This window comes from Syngnathoides biaculeatus, chromosome 10 (genome assembly GCF_019802595.1).
Source record: "Syngnathoides biaculeatus isolate LvHL_M chromosome 10, ASM1980259v1, whole genome shotgun sequence".
In the NCBI taxonomy this organism is placed as follows: Eukaryota; Metazoa; Chordata; class Actinopteri; order Syngnathiformes; family Syngnathidae; genus Syngnathoides; species Syngnathoides biaculeatus.
In genome coordinates, this window is record NC_084649.1 from 20,466,417 (window position 1) to 20,484,329 (window position 17,913).

At 42.0% G+C, this 17,913-nt stretch overlaps 2 protein-coding genes across 2 annotated transcripts; both read right to left on the reverse strand.

The window, feature by feature from the left end:
* Positions 1 to 110: 110 nt before the first annotated feature.
* sec13 (SEC13 homolog, nuclear pore and COPII coat complex component) lies at positions 111 to 5,023 on the reverse strand. The gene is made up of 9 exons (XM_061833947.1): positions 4,852 to 5,023; positions 4,616 to 4,660; positions 4,181 to 4,296; positions 3,808 to 3,959; positions 2,888 to 3,021; positions 2,076 to 2,209; positions 833 to 953; positions 602 to 748; positions 111 to 516 (listed from the first exon to the last, which is right to left on the reverse strand). Exons 1-9 carry the CDS (start codon positions 4,852 to 4,854, stop codon positions 406 to 408), a joined length of 963 nt encoding a protein of 320 aa, XP_061689931.1. The 5' UTR covers positions 4,855 to 5,023; the 3' UTR covers positions 111 to 405.
* Positions 5,024 to 5,866: 843 nt separating this feature from the next.
* nfs1 (NFS1 cysteine desulfurase) lies at positions 5,867 to 17,828 on the reverse strand. Its single transcript, XM_061833945.1, has 13 exons — positions 17,472 to 17,828; positions 16,375 to 16,451; positions 14,579 to 14,695; positions 14,419 to 14,502; positions 12,473 to 12,625; positions 11,606 to 11,699; positions 11,135 to 11,269; positions 10,666 to 10,823; positions 9,500 to 9,605; positions 9,330 to 9,411; positions 7,644 to 7,727; positions 7,470 to 7,559; positions 5,867 to 6,582 (listed from the first exon to the last, which is right to left on the reverse strand). The coding sequence occupies exons 1-13, from the start codon at positions 17,578 to 17,580 to the stop codon at positions 6,519 to 6,521; spliced, it is 1,353 nt and encodes a 450-aa protein (XP_061689929.1). The 5' UTR covers positions 17,581 to 17,828; the 3' UTR covers positions 5,867 to 6,518.
* Between the last annotated feature and the right edge of the window lie 85 nt (positions 17,829 to 17,913).

Here is a 17,913-nt window from a genome sequence, read left to right on the forward strand (position 1 = left end):
GAATAGTGAGGACAAGAAGCATGAAAAAGATGAAGAGGAAGAAAACAGGGAACCAGCAGCAACATGCCAGTCAAATCTTTTTTGCGGCATTTCAACAAAACTCCACAATCTCGTGTTCATCATCATCATATTTTCTCTCTTTTTTTTTATTAATAATTACATACAAGTAGGAAACAGGTGTGGCCCTTCCTGCTCCCCGATTGGTTGTTCAGTCTGACTTAACGAGCCAATAGTTGACGACCGTTTTGAGGACGCCGAAGGGAGGGCAGGGCAGAATGTTTGGGCTGCGAGAGCGGGACGGAGGGCGTGGACCCCGAAATGTCCGCATTTAAAAAAACGTCAATAATATTTTTGACGAACGATTTGGTCAATTTGAGAGTGTGTGTGTGTGTGTGTGTTTGCGTGTCACTGCTCCGCCTGCTGCGTGTCTGTGATGGCCGACACGGCTCCCTGGCCTTTGCTGACGTCGCTGATGCAGGCCCACTGACCGTCCATCGATTCCTTCCACAATGTCACCTACGCACACACACATACACAACAATAACACCCACACAAACAAAAACAACACACACACACAAATCTGCGCGCTAATCGTACGTACCTTGTTGTCTCCCCCGGACACGGCCAGGATGTTCCCGGTGATGGACCAGCTGACGTGCCAGACCACGTCGTTGAACTTGTGCAGCAGCTTGGCCGTCCACGCGTTGCCCGCGGGGTCGTCGCACGTCCAGATGTAGACGCGGCCGTCCTGGAACGTTGCAAAAGGCCCGCAAAAACGTCAGCGAGGATCCGGGGCGGCGGAGCGAAAAGAACGGCGGCCGCGCGACCCAACCTGCGAGCAGCTGGCGATGGTGCTGGTGGGGAGTCCGATGGAAGGCGCCCAGCCCACGTCTCTTACCCAATCGCTGTGCGCCTCCAGCTTCTGGTCCTCCTTCCATTGGCCGTCCTCCTCCCTGCCCAACAGGAAGTCGGGGGCGCCAGTCAGGAGGGGGACACTTTCGAAAACAAGCGACTGCGCGGGAGCTTCGGCGAAAGCAACGAACGTTTTGCCATGTCGCGTCGCCAAAAACGGTACCAAAAGAGATCAAGAACTATAACATCCATGGATGATGGATGGAACTTGATATTCAGTACAAGACAGCCGGTTTTAATCAAGAGTGTTCAAAGTTTTACTGTATTTTACTACAGTACAGCCTCTGTTCCTGAACGTCCCCATTCGAGAACAAAATCGGTTTTCGAACGCGCCTGACAAAACCCGAAAATAACATAATGCACGCGGCCAGAAAAGCTGATCCACGACGCGCCAAATGGAACGAAATCCATAATTTCGTAGAGCTTCATCACCCCAATAAAGCCGAATGTAGCAGAGCACTACAAAATTTTAATGATGTTGTGATGAGTCATTTCAGGAAGGTGCCCAAAAAAGACGGCAGAAATAAGTGACACGAGATTCATTCTTTGTGAAAAGGGGGCGTGTTAGTTCATTGCTTTTTTCTTGTCAACTTGAATAATGCTGTGCTCCTTTAGCATTTCTACATTTTCGTTTTTTGTTTCAAAGATTTCATTAACTTGAGGGTGTTACTTTTTGCCCAAAAAATGTTTAAATCATCATTTCATTTATTTTTTTATTATTATTTTGTTATTTATTTTTATTTGTTTGAAGTTATTCTGCACTTCTGTTAATAATAATTTTTAAAAAAAAGTTTACAAGGCTGGGGGACGAGTCGCTACAGATACGGCAATGCACTCCCAGCCTAGCCTAGCTTATTCTACTATTTTAAACAAAAAATAAATATATTTCTCAAATATTTTTTTTAAATAATTTAAACTATACATGTATTCCTTCTATGAAGTTTATTATCAGGAAAAGATAAAAAAAAAAATGCTTTAAAAAGCGCAACTTTTCAAGGCTTGGAACGCATTATTTCTTTTTCCATTCATTGTAATGGGAAATATTGATTCGGTTTTCGAACCGCCTTCTTGAACGGATCGTGGTTGAGAACTGAGGCTGTACTGTATTAGGACTTGCTAAACGATATGAATTCGGCGAGACTTTTAGGGTGCGCGTGACTTACTTCCAGAGTTTGACGAGGTTGTCGCAGCCTCCGGAGACGAAGCGTTTGATGTAGTTCGGCTTCTGTCCCGACGGCTGCTCGATCAGGCTTCCCGGCACCACGGCGGGAGCCCAGCTGACCGCGTTGCAGCCGATCTGAGACACATACAAAGCAACTCATGAATTTGCACAACACACAAAATAACAAGAAGTAATCCAGAATTTTAAAACATAGTCCAAAGTTGGCCTAGACTTGTGCACAATGTACATGCCTCACGCTAGGGGATGACACCATCACATTTTTTGCACTTGAGTCCTTGATTTTGATTATCTGCCAATAGAGAGTCCCAAGCAAATACAGATAATCAGGATTATTTCAACTTGTGACTTTTTAAAATTCAAAATTTTCACCTGATAACCAAAACATACCAATAATCACAAAAGTGATTCCCCTATCACATGTGCAAAGTACAAGACAATTACCATAAAGTTACTTGTTCACCATGACAACTGGAAACTTGTAGTCAGAAATACAACCACTAGAAATAATGTACAAAGTATTTAAAAAAAAAAGTATACTTGACACAGAGTATGCAAATATATATATATATATATATATAAATAAATGTGTTATAATTAACAGTATTTATTTTTGACAATGGAAATAAGTACACAGAATGACTTGAAACAAGCTACACAGTCAAAAAAAAAAAAAAAAAAAAAGTCCACCATGTTTGCTCTAACTAGCTAATCATTTCAACCAGTACCTTGCAATTGCAAAAAAAAAAAAAAAAAAAAGTTAAAATGTTAAATTGAGGGAAAAAAAAAACTGACCGTATGCGCGTTGTTGATCTTCTTGATGTCCCACTGCTGGTCTCCCGTGAAGGTGAGCAGAGAGATGGCGCCGTCAGAACTGCCGCACGCCAGAATCAGTCCGAACTCGTATGGACCCCAACACACTGAATTCACTGTACACACACACACACACAAACGCGCGCGCGCCAGAGACGCCATTTTACTACTTTTTGCCCTCGTGTCGTTCTGTTAAAAACAGCACGGATTGGTGGAACAAAGTCCACCTTCGGAGGCTGGATCAGAACTGTCATGGAGACTGACGGGACAGCATCTGATGATGATTATGATGACTGAATTTGACAATCAATTATTCCAATTTCAGATCAGGTATTGGAACTCGGGCTGCAATTTCAATCCATCAATGTGAGATTATTTTTTCAGTGGACGAATGAACCTGATTATGTTTATTTTTATTCCTTAAAAAAAAAAAAAAAAAAAATGGGAGAACGTTGACTAATAGAATATGATCCCGTTTCTGGTTTGTCATCTAATTTTGGAATCGCTGTGGTGCCGTGCGGTGGCTCAGCTGGAAAGCGTTGGCCTCTCAGTTCTGAGGTCCCGGGTTCGATCCCGGACCCGCCTGTGTGGAGTTTGCATGACCTCCCCCGTGCCTACGCGGGTTTCCTCCGGGTACTCCGGTTTCCTTCCACATCCCAAAAACATGCAACATTAATTGGACACTAAATTGCCCCAAGGTGTGATTGTGAGTGCAGCTGTTTGTCTCTTTGTGCCCTGCGATTAGCTGGCGACCAGTTCAGGGTGTACCCCGCCTCCTGCCCGTTGAAAGCTGGGATAGACTCCAACACTCCCTGTGACCCTTGTGAGGATAAGTGGCTAAGAAAATGGATGGATGGATGTGGTGCAGCGTCTCCGCGTGGAAAAAAAAAGGCAATACGCACCCGACGACTCGTGTCCCATGTACTCGTACATCTTGTCCCAGGCGCCGTTGTCCTCCTTCCACACGATGACTTTGCGGTCGTAAGAGCAGGACGCCAGGATGTTGCCAAACATGGGGTGAGCCCACGCCACCTGCCACACGGGACCCTCGTGCCTGTGGGAGGAGTCGCAATTGCAGCGGAACTTTTATTTTATTTAATTTATTGAGGGAAATACAAAAACTTTTTTTTAAACTGCAGTTGTAGCTTGAACAAATGTTTTTGGAGATTAAAATTAAATTAAAATGTGATTTTTGAGGATTGCGAATGATCAATTGCGATCTAGTCAGGGAAGACTAGGCTTGTTTTTTGGAAGGTCTAGAAAGAAATTGCTCACCCTCGCAGGTCAGCAACAAGGATCTGGCCACCGTTCCGGACGTCAAAGATCTTGAGAGTCCGGTCGGATGAGCAGGTGGCCAGGCGGGTGCCGTAGTAGTCCATCTGAGCGTCATGCTGCAAAACATCATTTATATTCATATTCATTTTTCTACCTCTCCCGCAGGGCTTTTGAGGAAATTTTTCTTATAAATTCTGCACAGTTTGTTGGTCAGATGGATTTTTAACTGTGAAAGTTGATGCAAATCAATGCTGACAATGAACAAAATGATCAATCTAATCAAAATAAATCGGGAGAAATAAGCATTCCAATAAGGCGGAATTTATTTAAGTCCATATGGACGCGCCCTTCATTTTTAATGTAAAACTAACTTTGACACAGCTGTCAATCAAGTTAACTTCACGATCACACACATAAAAAAAGAAAACTTCTTACGATCATGTCCTCGTGTGAGGTATCCACGGTGTTGATGACAGAAACCTGAAAATGACAATTACAAGAAATTTGTTTAAATATTGCAGGAACAGTTTTTAAAAAGCGACGTTTTGCTGGTCCAAAAATCCTAAATTTAGCTGCTCTGCTAGCGCGCTCGCTCACAAGCTAAATTGATGAAGACAAACACAAAACACGCAGGATTATCTGTGATTTAACACAAATGTTAGTTGACTTACCATGGCTGTAGACAGCTGAGAGGCTCTCCAGATAGTAAAAATTTTAGCCCTTAAACACAAAGATAGCGAATTTTGATTTCAATTCCGACGTGGCAACGTTCGGAAACGCCGCTTCCGCCTGGTGCGTCACGGAGAGTCCTCCGAGGGTCCAAAAGAAAGACGGAACCAAGGTTCCGGTTCCCCCAGGGTCCCCTTTTCGTACATTAAAGAAAGCAGTGTATTACTTGAAATATGATTACTTTAATACTTTTTTGCCTTAAAAAACGACAAATAACTAATTACCCAATAATGAAACGACCAAATAGATGGACAGCTAGAAACTGTAGTATTCCAACTCAGTGCCGTGCCAAAGTAGCGGCCATATTACAAGGGGCAACGTTCCATCAAGGGAAATGAATGTACATTGAAAATTCATTATAACATTTATTCCGTTGGGGTCGCCACAGCGAGTCATCTTTTTCCATGGAAATATCAATCATAAGACAATCATCTGAAGCATTTCATAACTATTATGACATTTTACTTTGTGTCAATTTTAAAGCATGGGCTACTTGTACAGAAACATGTAAAAAACATACCTATTAAAGGTGAAGATTATTCATAGTTCTTTCATTCTGATTTTACAGCCTTGTACACGATCTCATGCGGTAATGTCCAGCCATCCCGATATTGTTTTTTGTGATGTGCGCACATGCATAATGCGCTGAAATTTTGCCAACACTAGTTTGCATTGCCGTAGGCATGGAGCTCAAGTGAAGTTGCCCTGTAAAAAAAACAAAAAACAAAAACACAGGGTCCTCGGTCCGTCCTTGATTGTTACTGCGGTGACAATTTGTATAAAAACACCATGAATATAAAAATCGAATTTAAAAAACAAAACAAAACTTGAGAACAATTCGTTAACACTGAAGTCGCAAACCAATGACCACTTGTATTGATTACGATCATTTATCAACTTGTGCTCAGGGTGCAAGACTGCTTTTAAGTATGAATACAATAATAATTAAAAAAAGGCTTAAATGATGAATATTCTTTATTGAATAATATTGTAAATATCTGTGAGCTGTGCCAACAAAAACGCTAGACTGACAGGACAGTTTCCACGTACTGAGGTGTAGATGACTGACAAAACATTGACAACACTCAACAAAAAGTCCATTCACACCAAAAAGTTCCGAAATTTCCGGCCGACAAGCCGCGACTTTTTTCCACATGCTTTCAACCCTGCGGTGATGCGGCGCTGGCGTTAGCATGGTGCTAGCGTCAGCGTGGCGCGAGCGTCAGCGCACCTGGTTATAAGCCTTGGTACAACAGAAAGAGTTTAACGCTAGCGCGCTACCGAGGCTTATAACCAGGTGCACTCTGTAGGCCGGGAATTTCAGTATTATTGTTTATAGTTTTCCTTACCACTGGTAGCTTTTCCAGCTAGTTATAAAAACATGTATTTTGGTAGTTAAGATAGTGACTCTAATTACAATAAATGAAAAAAGCAGATGTTGGGTTTTTACGCTTTGAGTGCGACAAGGGGGGCTGCAGCGAACAGGACACTCTGGGCCGTCAAAGGACATTTGTGCGTGTTTTGAGTGCGGCGATAAAGGTGGGGGGCAAAGATGTTGAATCCAACGGACTGCTTGTCAACCGGCGAGTGGAGATCATAAGGGTGGAGTCTAGTGCTGGGTCCACTTGATGCTCTTCAGGTCGATGCCTTCTTGCACCATCTCCCACAAAGGACTGAAAACAACGACAAAAATACGCTGTTTACTAGCACAAGACGTACTCTGAGGTATTCTTTTTCTTTGGCTTTTGGGGGCGGCGGCGATTTGTTCCACAAGAAGGTTCAGAAAACAAAGAAAAAAAAAATACACAGGAAGTAACATCATATTCTGTCTAAATCACAATTTACTTATTTTACGATTAAGAGGGTTTAAACTATTGACAGTTTTTTTTGTTTTTTTTTTTACATTTTACAATCAGTGTTGGTTATTTATTATTATTTATTTCTGCGAATTTAATGTTTAAAATATAAGATTAAACTTTACCAGTAAAGCTATTTCTTTTCAGGTGCTGACTGTTTGACCAATGGGACATTTTTAAAAAAGTGACTAGATTTTCTGTCATTATTATTTTAAATGTAAAATTTAAATCATGGGAAAAGAAATGATTACATTTTCCTTCATAATTATTATTTATGTAAAAAAAATCAAATCATGGGGAAAAAAAATATTTGTCACTTTATCCCAGATTATAAACCATAGTTAAATTCATTTATTGTAATTACAGTATTATTAAATAAATACAGTAGTTATAAATCAGAATTTAAATTAGTAAGATGTTTATTAGATCAAAAAAGGTGAATTACTCTATTGAAATATTATAAAGTGAATAAACATTACAGTACATTGCTTGTAATGTGTTTTTTAAGATGTGACATTGATTCAAATGATTAAATACATAATTTTGGGGGTGTGGAATGAAAAATACAATTACAATTTTTGATTACATCAACAAAACCTTTTTTGGTCAGGTGTTAGCTCATCTCTGAAACTCTTAATTTACATTTTACATTTAAACGAGTTTAAAAAAAACGTCCTGAAATACGCGTTATGATTCCGTCACACCTCATCTCGCGGAGTCTTTGAACCTGCTGGATGCATTTCTCGGCCGTGAAGTCCACCTCCTTTTCTGTGGTGAAGCGGCCAATCCCAAACCTATTCAAAAATAACACACACACGTTTTTCCAAGTACATATTTGACGGAAACAGATGATGATGATGATAATAATGAGGATTTACCTAATGGAGGAGTGTGCGAGATCTTCATCAGCGCCGATGGCTCGGAGGACGTACGACGGCTCCAGTGAGGCTGACGTACATGCACTACACACATACATATTTTTAAATATAGCAACACGTTGCCAGACTTTGTGAACAATGTACTTTGATTTTGGCAGGGTACACCCTGAACTGGTCGCCAGCCAATCGTAGGGCACATCAAGACAAACAGCCGCACTCACAACCGCACCAAGGGGCAATTTAGAGTGTCCAATTAATATTAATGTCGCATGTTTTTGGGATGTGGAAGGAAACCGAAGTTCCCGGAGAAAACCCACGCAGGCACGGGTAGAACATGCAAACTCCACCCAGGCAGGGCCGGGATCGAACCCGCGTCCTCAGAACTGTGAGGCCAATGCTTTACCAGCTGATCCACCACGCCACCTACCTATCGTTACTTCCATTTAAAAAAGGTAGATCAAGAGTTAAAAATGTTGATTCATGGATGTGTACAGTGTTCCCCCGTTATTCGCGAGGGTTACGTTCCTTCAACTCCCCGCGAGGAACAAAAACGCGCAAATAATGGATGCAGTATTAACATCCCTGTGTATGATATCTACGATATTTTTGCAACCATAAGTTGCACTTAAAAGTCATGAATTTTCTCCAAAATGGACAGCGCTTTGTCTCAGGTTGCACCTTTGTCTATTCAGAAGAGAATCTAAGACTTCTGCAATCGTGAATATACGGTAAAAAATAAGAAAAATGTGGAGAGCATAATCTGCTAATATGCGGGGCCCTGAATGGGAAAGGGCCCACTGTATTGAGCTAAAGATGCACTGAATTATTCTGACCGCTAGAGGCAGTAGCGTTTCATGTACGACATTGTGCAGTCTGAGCAAAGCAGCGCTTCATGACAATAAAAACTCGGGTGCGCACTCTGCATCCAACATGGCAAACAGGCTCTGACGTCAGGTCAGAGCAAAAAGCATGGTAAACATGATGCGATAAATCTATACATTTGGGATGTTTCGGATCCCTAGAGACATGAATATAATCTAAACATTTGCAGCTTTCCCAGGAAGGTTTAAAAGATACATTTGACAATGGAATAGGAGGTACAGACCTTCATAATATTGTAATGATATATTTTTCACATTCATAATTATAATAATTATGAAGGTTAACCTGAAACACACTTACCGCTGAAAAGTTACTCCTTTGCGACCGCCTGCACGGTTTTGACAGCAAACAGCGCAACAAGAATGAACCATATTGACACAAAAAAAGCTAAACTTAACATATTCCAATATTATGTTTCACAATGTACAATTTTATTGATATCAAAGGATGTAAAATTTCACGTGAAATAGTACCCAAAGCAATGTTTTGCCCTGACCGGACGTTGAAACCGAATCACCGCTTGAAACGGGTCTGTGCGCAGTCGAGTTTTTATTCAACGTCATTAGGAGCGCTGAACAGGATAAGGTTTCCGAATACATTAAAAACCAAAAGAGCGGAATGATATTGGGAGCAATATGTAACCACGTTCTATGTTAGCGTGCAGTTTTGAGTAAACAAAATAAAGATAAAGCACCAAACGTTCCTCCTGGCAATCTGTTTTCTTGAAAGTATCAACTAGCCTCAAAGAGGGCTAAAAGTTCCGAAAATGTGACTTCGATCAGATGCTCAGCAGGTGCAGCTCACCTTCCGGAGGACAACGCGATGTCCTTGAGGGCCATCAGCAGACTTTCGCCCTCCACGTAGGCAAACGACAAGTTGATGCACCCTAACACGCAAACACACACATGCATTGATGTCACACATACACATCACTGCGTGAAAAATGATACGAGAGCGGCGGCGTTTCAGTCTACCGGGGTAACGCTGCTGCGGATCGCCGTTCAAGATCACGTCGGGGATCTGAGATGTGATCTTCTGGATCAGACGGTTTGCCAGCAAGGTCACCCTTTGGTGGTCGTACTACGGATGCGCACACACAAACACATACATGACCGAGTTGATGTGTCTATTGAGGTTGTCGAGTGTGCGTTGTGCACTGATCTAAAAAAAATATATAAATTTAAAAAAAAGACTTGATGGCTCATTGGCCACCAAACTGAAGGCGCCATCCGCCATCTTGATACTCCCAAAACAACCGTGCCAACCTGCTGTGCAGCGTTAATCGCCACTTTCGTGGCTGTGAGAAAACATTCCACAGGTAAGTTAGAAAGATTTATTTTGACACTGTGAAAGTTTGTTTGGAAAGGATTTTTAATATTTTCTGATGAGATTAATTCACTTGAACAAAGTTTTGTTTATGATTGTTGTTCACTCTCTGCTTCCCCTTTATAAGCCGACGGTTTTTCGCAAAAAATCGATGTAAATATTTTCCCTAACTTCATCAGTGGACGAGCAAGAAATTGAATTTTACAATACAGAACTCTGCAAATTGAATTTGATTTTCAAATGCGAGGAAACGTATTGAAATTTTCTGTCTGAAATAGGACGTCGCAGACAACAAATGAACAATGCCTTTAGCATGTATTTTCCCCATTGAGACTCCTTATTTTCAAAAATATGTCTGATTGGCTTAAAATTTCATGTTATAACAAAAAATGCTTATCTTTTTGCTATGTTATGATGATATTGCTTCACAGCGCATTTTGGGAAAAGTAAATCGGGCCCTAGCTAATATCCAAGGTTCCTTGGTAGTCACGCTGTTATATGTCCTTCCTTTGCACTTTGTGTTTTTTGTGGCTTACCAAGTCGAACAAAAAATCCTTCATGTTGCCATAACTGAAAAAATGTCAAGATCAACCGACCAGTTTTAATTTTACATGCCAAATTTTGAGGAAAAACCTCGCCATAATCCAACCTGTAAGACATGTCCTCCACACGTTTTGGGAGTACCAAGATGGCGGCCAGTGGCTTCAACCAATCGACACACGGCGAGATGTGCATGCGCTATCCAGTCTTTTTTTTTTTTTTTTTTTTTTTAAACATCAGTGATCGTGAGTGTCGGGGTCCGCCGGTGTCTGACCTCCATCTCCTGCTGCGCGATGCTGCAGGCGGCCCCCAGGCCCACGGCCAGCGGCGTGGGCACGGTGCCCGAGCGCAGACCCCTCTCCTGGCCGCCGCCGTTCTGCAGGGGCTCCAGTCGCACGCGAGGCCGCCGCTGCACATACAGCGCGCCCACGCCTGACACACGCAAACGTTAGCCGACACCTCCGCATCTCCATTAAGCAAAATCATTTGTACAAGTAGCTCAATTCCAAATTTGAAAATTATTATCTAGATTCAGTACACAAAGAATGAAATAAGGCTTATTGGAATAGGGGAGGGAGAAAATCAAATAAATAACTACAGAAATCAGGGAATATTTAAAGTTGAAGGGAAAAAATTAAGAGGATTTGGACAATTTTCAGCTAAATAAGTTCTCTGAAGAAATTGTCCAAAACGTTGATTAATTTAATCATCCATTAGTCACTGAGGAGGAGCCTCCAAAGTACCTTTCGGTCCATAGATCTTGTGGGCGCTGATGGACATGAGGTTGATGTTGGCGTCCGACACGTCGAGAGGAACTTTCCCGGCGGCCTGCGCGGCGTCCGTGTGGAAGAAGACGCCCTTGGAGCGGCAAAGACGGCCTGAAGACAACACGACGGGGGGGGGGGGGGGGGGGCCTTATTGAAGTCACAATGCATGTTACATGGAAGAGGGGGAACAAAAAACAAAAAAAATGGCGCGTGGGGTGACCAGGATGGGTTATGTTACTTTTTTTTTTTTTTTAATTTTTCCTCCAATTAGATTTCAACATCTATTTGTTTCCATGCTCATCTAATCTGCCCCATACCTCAACACTGACCCCCCGATGAGGTCATCTTTTTCCAAGCCTCTGATTGGTCGACCATATTAAAACTTGTTTGTGCCAACTTGTATCCCCCCCCCCAAGTCGATCAAATAGGTGTGGTTGCTATGGTTACCGATTTCCTTGATGGGCTGCATCACTCCGATCTCGTTGTTGACCGTCATGATGGACACCAGAGATGTGTCGGGGGTCATGGACGCCTCCAGCAGCTGAAACGGAAACAAAATATGAAAATGCAAAGATGTGGAAGGTTTTTGTGGGATTGCTAAATTAAAAATTAAATAAAAAAGGATTGCAATATTGAATAACTCAAATAGAGCACTAATAAAATGCAGTTTAGACTAAAGTTCAGTTTTAGTCATCTACTCACATTTGGTTGTTAACTGCATTTATATTTTCGCACAAAAATATTACTTGGTTATCATATACAATATTTAATTTAGAAAAAAATAACTTCACTATCGTACGCAAAATTAATGTTTTTTTTCTTTTTTAAAGACCTGTCCTTTAAAAGAAGATGACCAGAAGAATTGGGCAATACGGGCTAAAAAAATAAAAAAAAAAGTGAAATATTAATAACTTTAAAGTGAAGGCAGTTTAGGTTGGGTTTGGGCGGGACGGTGAATCAACTGGTAAAGCGTTGGCCTCACAGTTCTGAGGACCCGGGTTCGATCCCGGGCCCGCCTGTGTGGAGTTTGCACGATCTCCCCGTGCCTGTGTGGCTTTTCTCCCGGCACTCCGGTTTCCTCCCACATCCCAAAAACAAGCGACATTAATTGGACTCTCAAAATTGCCCCTAGGTGTGATTGTGAGCGCGACTGTTGTCTGTCTCCGTGTGCCCTGCGATTGGCTGGCAACCAGTTAAGGGTGTACCCCGCCTCCTGCCCGTTGATAGGTGGATAGGCTCCACGACCCTCGTGAGGATAAGCGACCAAAAAAAAAAAAAAATGGATGGATGGATGGATGTCTGGGTTTGCCCCACCTCGAGGTCGATCAGTCCGTTGTTTTGCACGGGCAGGTAGGTGACGCGGAATCCCTCCGCCTCCAGAACGCGGCACGAGTCCAGAACGCACTTGTGCTCCGTCTGCGTGGTGATCACGTGGCGCTTCTTGCCCTTGTAGAACCGCGCCACACCCTGTGAAGGACCGCCGACCGCAAAAGGTCAACGTTGGATTTGACCAGTAGGAAACGAGACATATTTCGCTCGCCACGTTTAACGAGAAGTCACACTGAGCGATGATGATGACAGCTACGTTAGCATACCCAGCTAAGTGCCATATGCTTGCCAGTAAAGATGGCTTTTTGTGAACACGGAACTCTTCTGCGACTAGAGTTGTGCGTCTGTTTTTGAAGTTTAACAAGGGGCACTGAGTGAAGCTGAAGACTGCCACATTTGCGTAGCATATCCCAAATTTTTGTAAACAAATGTCTGATCTATTGAGACTGGTGCGGTCCACTTGAGTGGATCTGTACTGACAAGATGACACACTGACTAAAGAAGTAGGCCACTGGTGTCAAACTCAAAGCCCGGGAGCCAGATCTGGCCTGCGAAGCCAAATCTAGTGTGTCAATTTCCAGGATTATTTTAAATTAGGATGTATTAAGATAAGACTTGTTAAATTTCCTAGAAGTCCTCACGGCCCTCGTCGTACTAGTTATGAAGTTACTCACGTTCGATGTTTCTTCAACGGCACGGTTTGATCCCAAACGCGTCCCGTTGTTAGCCAGCTAAGCTAAGGTCATCGTCATTTATCATTTAGGCTTGGATGGAAAAAGATGACACGCTGTGGCGATCCCTAACGGGACAAGTCGAAAGGAAAAGAAGATATATCATAAATAATAAAGTTGAGATATTACAAGCCTTTTTGTGTTACCAAACGTGAATAGCTGCAAAACACATTACCTAACTAGTTCATAAATTGATGATATAAATATGATCAGGTGATTAAATATTTTTTGTTCCACAGTCATAACAGCGCTCTGAGGGAAACCGGAACAACAATGTGGCCTGCGAGAAAACTGAGTTTGACACCCCTGAAGTAGGCTGTTTAGCATGTTAGCAGCATGCTACATATTGCATGTTTTTGTGAACAAATGACGGAATTGGATCTTTACAAGCGGCACTAAGACTTAGCTACGCTGGCTAGATGTCATGTTTGAGAGTACTGACCAACTTTTTGAGTTAAAAAAAAGGACCTTGATTGGATCTTATTTTACATCTCATCGATTCGCCACCCAGCTACTTAGCTGCTGTCGTGGTTGGGGCATAGACAAGCTTTTTGTGTACAAAGAAGTTAACATTTGGATCTCACGTTAAATTTGGATTGCTGCTATATGCTTTCCAGTGCTGACCAACCTTTGGTGAATAAAGGACTTTCGTTTTGATCATGGGTATCAAACTGGTTTTTGTCACAGGCCACATTGGCGTTCTGGTTTCCCCTCATCAGGCTGTTGTGACTGTGAAACCGTAAAAAATCTTTGATCTGCTGATCATGTTTCCACATGGAATTTCTAAACTACTTTTGGAATCAGACATCAAGGGGAAATGTGTTTTTTTCAACTATTCTTATTCGGGAACACAAAAAAGCTTACAATGCCAGTGTTATCATTCATGATATGACAATTTGAAATTCTGGTACAGATTTGAACAAAAATCACAGAAGTTAATATATGTTAAGATTTAGCTTCGTGGGCCGCACAAAATCATCCGGGGGGCCGGATCTGGTCCCCGGGCCTTGAGTTTGACACCTGTGGTTTAGCTCTTGTAACTTTGGTAAATAGCTGCCATGTCCTCGTTGGTATTGACCAGTCTTTTCTGATCAAATAACTAGTTGAGATCTTAACTATTAGCCTTATACTGGTTGGTAGCGACCATCTTTTCTGTGAACGAGTGAATCGCATTTAGATCTTGTTCGCGAATGAGCAGACCTTGACCGCCATGTTGTTAGACTCGGTGGCGCCGCTGGTGAAGATGATCTCTCGGGGATCGGCGCATATCAGATCGGCCACCTGCTGCTCAGAGACAGAGTGAGGGCAATGATTCGTTTGTTTTAGAAAACAAAAGAAGAAGAAAAAGAAAATGTTCTACCTTCCTTGCCGTCTCCATGGCGCTCTCGCTCTCCCAGCCGTAGGCATGCGTCCTCGAGTGCGGGTTGCCGTAAAAATTAACTTGGTAGGGCAACATGGCATCCAGAACGCGAGGATCCTAGAAGTTATGATTAAAGATAAAATACTTTATTACAGATTTTCTTCTCTAAACTAGCATAATTTCCGGCCAACAAGCCGCAACGTTATTCCACACGCTGCGATGCGGCTAATTTGTGCATTTTTTTTCTCATGGCCGCGAGGGGGCACTCGAGCGGGAAAGGCAAGAATGAGAGCGGTGGAATATGTCTGTCGCAGAAGTGACTTTTACCGGCTCTGTTAGCGCTGCGCTAGCGTTAGCGCTGCACTAGCATGTTGCTGCTGTGTTACTGCCGTGTCTCAGTGATATTTACCAGTAGGTTTTAGTGTAACCGGCCCTGTTAGGGTTAGTGCTAGCTTTGGCGCGGCGCTAGAGTTAGCTTTAGCGTTAAACTCTTTCTGTGTACCGTCTTTGTAGATATCTCGTGTTTCAATGTGGGCACTTGCGGCTTTTACACAGCTGCGCGGTACATATGTACCAAATGGTATTTCCTTGACAAATGTACTCTGTGAGGCTTGTAACCAGGTGTGCTCTTTAGGCCAGGAATTACGGTACTTGGCATATTTAAAAAAAAAAAAAAAAAAAAAAAAAAAACATCTGTTATTCTGCGTTTTCGTGGGTGAGCAAGCATAAGAATGTGTTGCAATCATGGTGATGCTGTCGTCGGATTCAATTCAGTGCTGGTTTTTCCGTCTGAGCTTGCGGTGTCCTGTTTTATAACAACCTCTGAATGCACCTCGTGCACTCATAGTGAAACTGAAAGTGTGCTTTCGCCTCTCTCCCAATGCAGCTACTAATAGCCCCTGAAGTCCTTTTCGGCATTACAGGTGGCCTCAACATTTGTTGTTGTGGAGAAGCCTAAAGGAGACTTGCATGACTTGACAGCATTTGTCTAAAATGATCCTGCATTTTTTGCCCATAAGTGATGACATGCATGTTAGCCAATGCTAGGAATGAGCCTCATCATGTGTAGGTGGTTTATTTTAATTGAATCATTTAACTACTGAAAAGTTGTTTATGTAACGTGGGTTCATAGATGTGTACACTCTAGATGTATGGTGTTGATGTACTGTCATCCTCTCCATTTTAAGTGCTTTGCCACCATCTTGGGTAACAATTATTTACATACTCTTTCCCTATCCCTAGCCAATGCTGGGAAGACAGAATATTGTATGTGGTTTAATATTTTCCCTTTACCTTTGGTAGAGCACATTTATGAATAAATGTTCTATGCAGTTTTGGATGTCAATTTCCAGGTCCGGGGGAAAAAAATAATAATAATACTTCCAGATTTACAATTTCAATTGAATATATGTAATTTGGTGCCACTTGTAGCTAAAGCAAATGCAAATTATAGTCAAAAATAGTTTTTCCTCTACTCTGGCTTTTCTCATGTACACGTACATGTATATAATTATGCAAGGAAGGCAAAATATTTGCATTTAGGGAGCGCAAAAAAAAAAAAAAAAGTAAAAAATTAGACAATGTGGCTAAATGAGTGCCTTTCTTAAGTTGCGCAAACAAAAGGATGTTAAAATGATTCTGCCTATTTTGTCTGTGTTTTCTTCCAGAAATAAGGCAAGTTGCTTTTGTGGGAAAAAAAAAAGTCACCCAACCAAGGCTGTGAGAGAAAGATGCCAAATACTGCATTTTCTGCACTTCTCTACATTATGATGTTTTTAAAAAATGAGGTGGGTTACCATAGGTGTGGTGGCCTGGAAGTCCATGTAGAGGGGCCGCAGCTCATCTTCGACCAGGTTTCTTTTTTTGATCAGTTCTATGGATTAAAAGAACAATAATGTGACGCAAGTATCGGCCATGTTTGTTTTTTGTAATAGCAGCTGCGTGCCCCCAGGTAGAACCCCGGATCCGCAAATGCGTGTGTGTGGCTGGTCCGAAAGTGCCGAGTCATTCCAGATCAGCTTATTCTGGACACATGCAGGATTTTGGGAATGTTGGGCAACCCAAACAAACAATTACACTCATCAGCATTTGAGTGTGACTATGCAGCACCAAAACCCATTCAAGATGGCTCACTTTCATGATTACTATTTTAGGCATCTGACCAAGAGAAATTATGTCATTTTAGATTATTTTTTCCTTTTAATGGTTTATTTAGCACAATGCAATACGAGAGTACATCATAGAAAAAACCACGATTACATGTATGACAATCGTAGACTTTAAGCATATATCATTTACTGTTATGAGTATGCAAAGGGTCCTTGTTTATAACTTTTAGGTGAATAAACACGCAATAAAAACCTATTCAAGAAATATTACTGCTTACTTTCAATTTCATTATTATTTAAGGAATTTGACCAACTACAAAATTAGAGCTAGCTACATGTCACTTTATTTTTACTTTGTGATGATGTTACGATTTATTATTTATTGGATGAGCACAGTACTGGAATACAATATGTTATGTTACATTATCAATACATTATGATTATACATTATGAATTATGTTTTAAATGCCTCCATTGTGGGTATAGTGTGTATTGAGGTACTCTTATTCTGATATGATCGTGTTAAGAGTTCCTGTCATTATTACCTTAGTCCGAATTTATATTTGAGTATTTATAAATAACTTTTAATGAGTGCTGACCGCGACTGTTCCAAAATGACGCCGAACTAAAGCAGTTATTGTTATGAAAGTATGAAAAGACTTTGGCGCGAGTCTTCAGGTTGCCAAAACATTTCCGGTTAACATTTGTTTGAGTCTTGGTCCCAAACTGCGTCACTTTGGAGTTAGCATCTTGCTAAGCTAACAGCTAATAAGTTGCGCCCAAACCTTTCGGTTGAGTGCTGGCGGCGGCTCTCTGCTCGCAGGTCAGCCGGGAACGGAGCCTCCGAAGCGGCCAGCAGAGCCGGGACGACGCGGTCCTGCCAGAGGAGAGCATCGGGACGACGGGAGAGAAACGAGTTTCACCTGAAGACACCACGCGTCCAACAGTAAAAAAAAGATGCAAATATGGCTTAAAGACTCTTTTCAAAACGTGCAATCCAGTTGTTTGGAATATTATGACAAACGGAACGAATCCTGAGGCGAATGAGTCCAACGGGCTTCTGTTTGATAAGCGTGCTTGACTGTAATCACTTCACAGCTCGGTTAGTTATGACATCTTTATATGATGTCACACACGCGAAACGGAAGTGGCCCTGTTTACTGCCCTCTAATTGGTCTATTTTAATGAACTGTCGCTACCCGTCCGCTGATTGGTTGGTAATACTGA

Excerpts from the sequence above, each read along its gene's own strand:
- sec13 (XM_061833947.1), bottom strand. Across the intron at positions 3,960-4,180 it reads CTTGTTGCTGACCTGCGAGG|GCACGAGGGTCCCGTGTGGC; the intron begins GTGAGCAATTTC and ends CTCCTCCCACAG. Across the intron at positions 954-2,075 it reads AACCTCGTCAAACTCTGGAA|GGAGGAGGACGGCCAATGGA; the intron begins GTAAGTCACGCG and ends CCTGTTGGGCAG.
- nfs1 (XM_061833945.1), bottom strand. The coding sequence starts at position 17,580 with ATGCTCTCCTCTGGCAGGACCGCGTCGTCCCGGCTCTGCTGGCCGCTT. Across the intron at positions 10,824-11,134 it reads CAAGATCTATGGACCGAAAG|GCGTGGGCGCGCTGTATGTG; the intron begins GTACTTTGGAGG and ends TGCGTGTGTCAG. Across the intron at positions 7,560-7,643 it reads CTCGCACACTCCTCCATTAG|GTTTGGGATTGGCCGCTTCA; the intron begins GTAAATCCTCAT and ends ATTTTTGAATAG.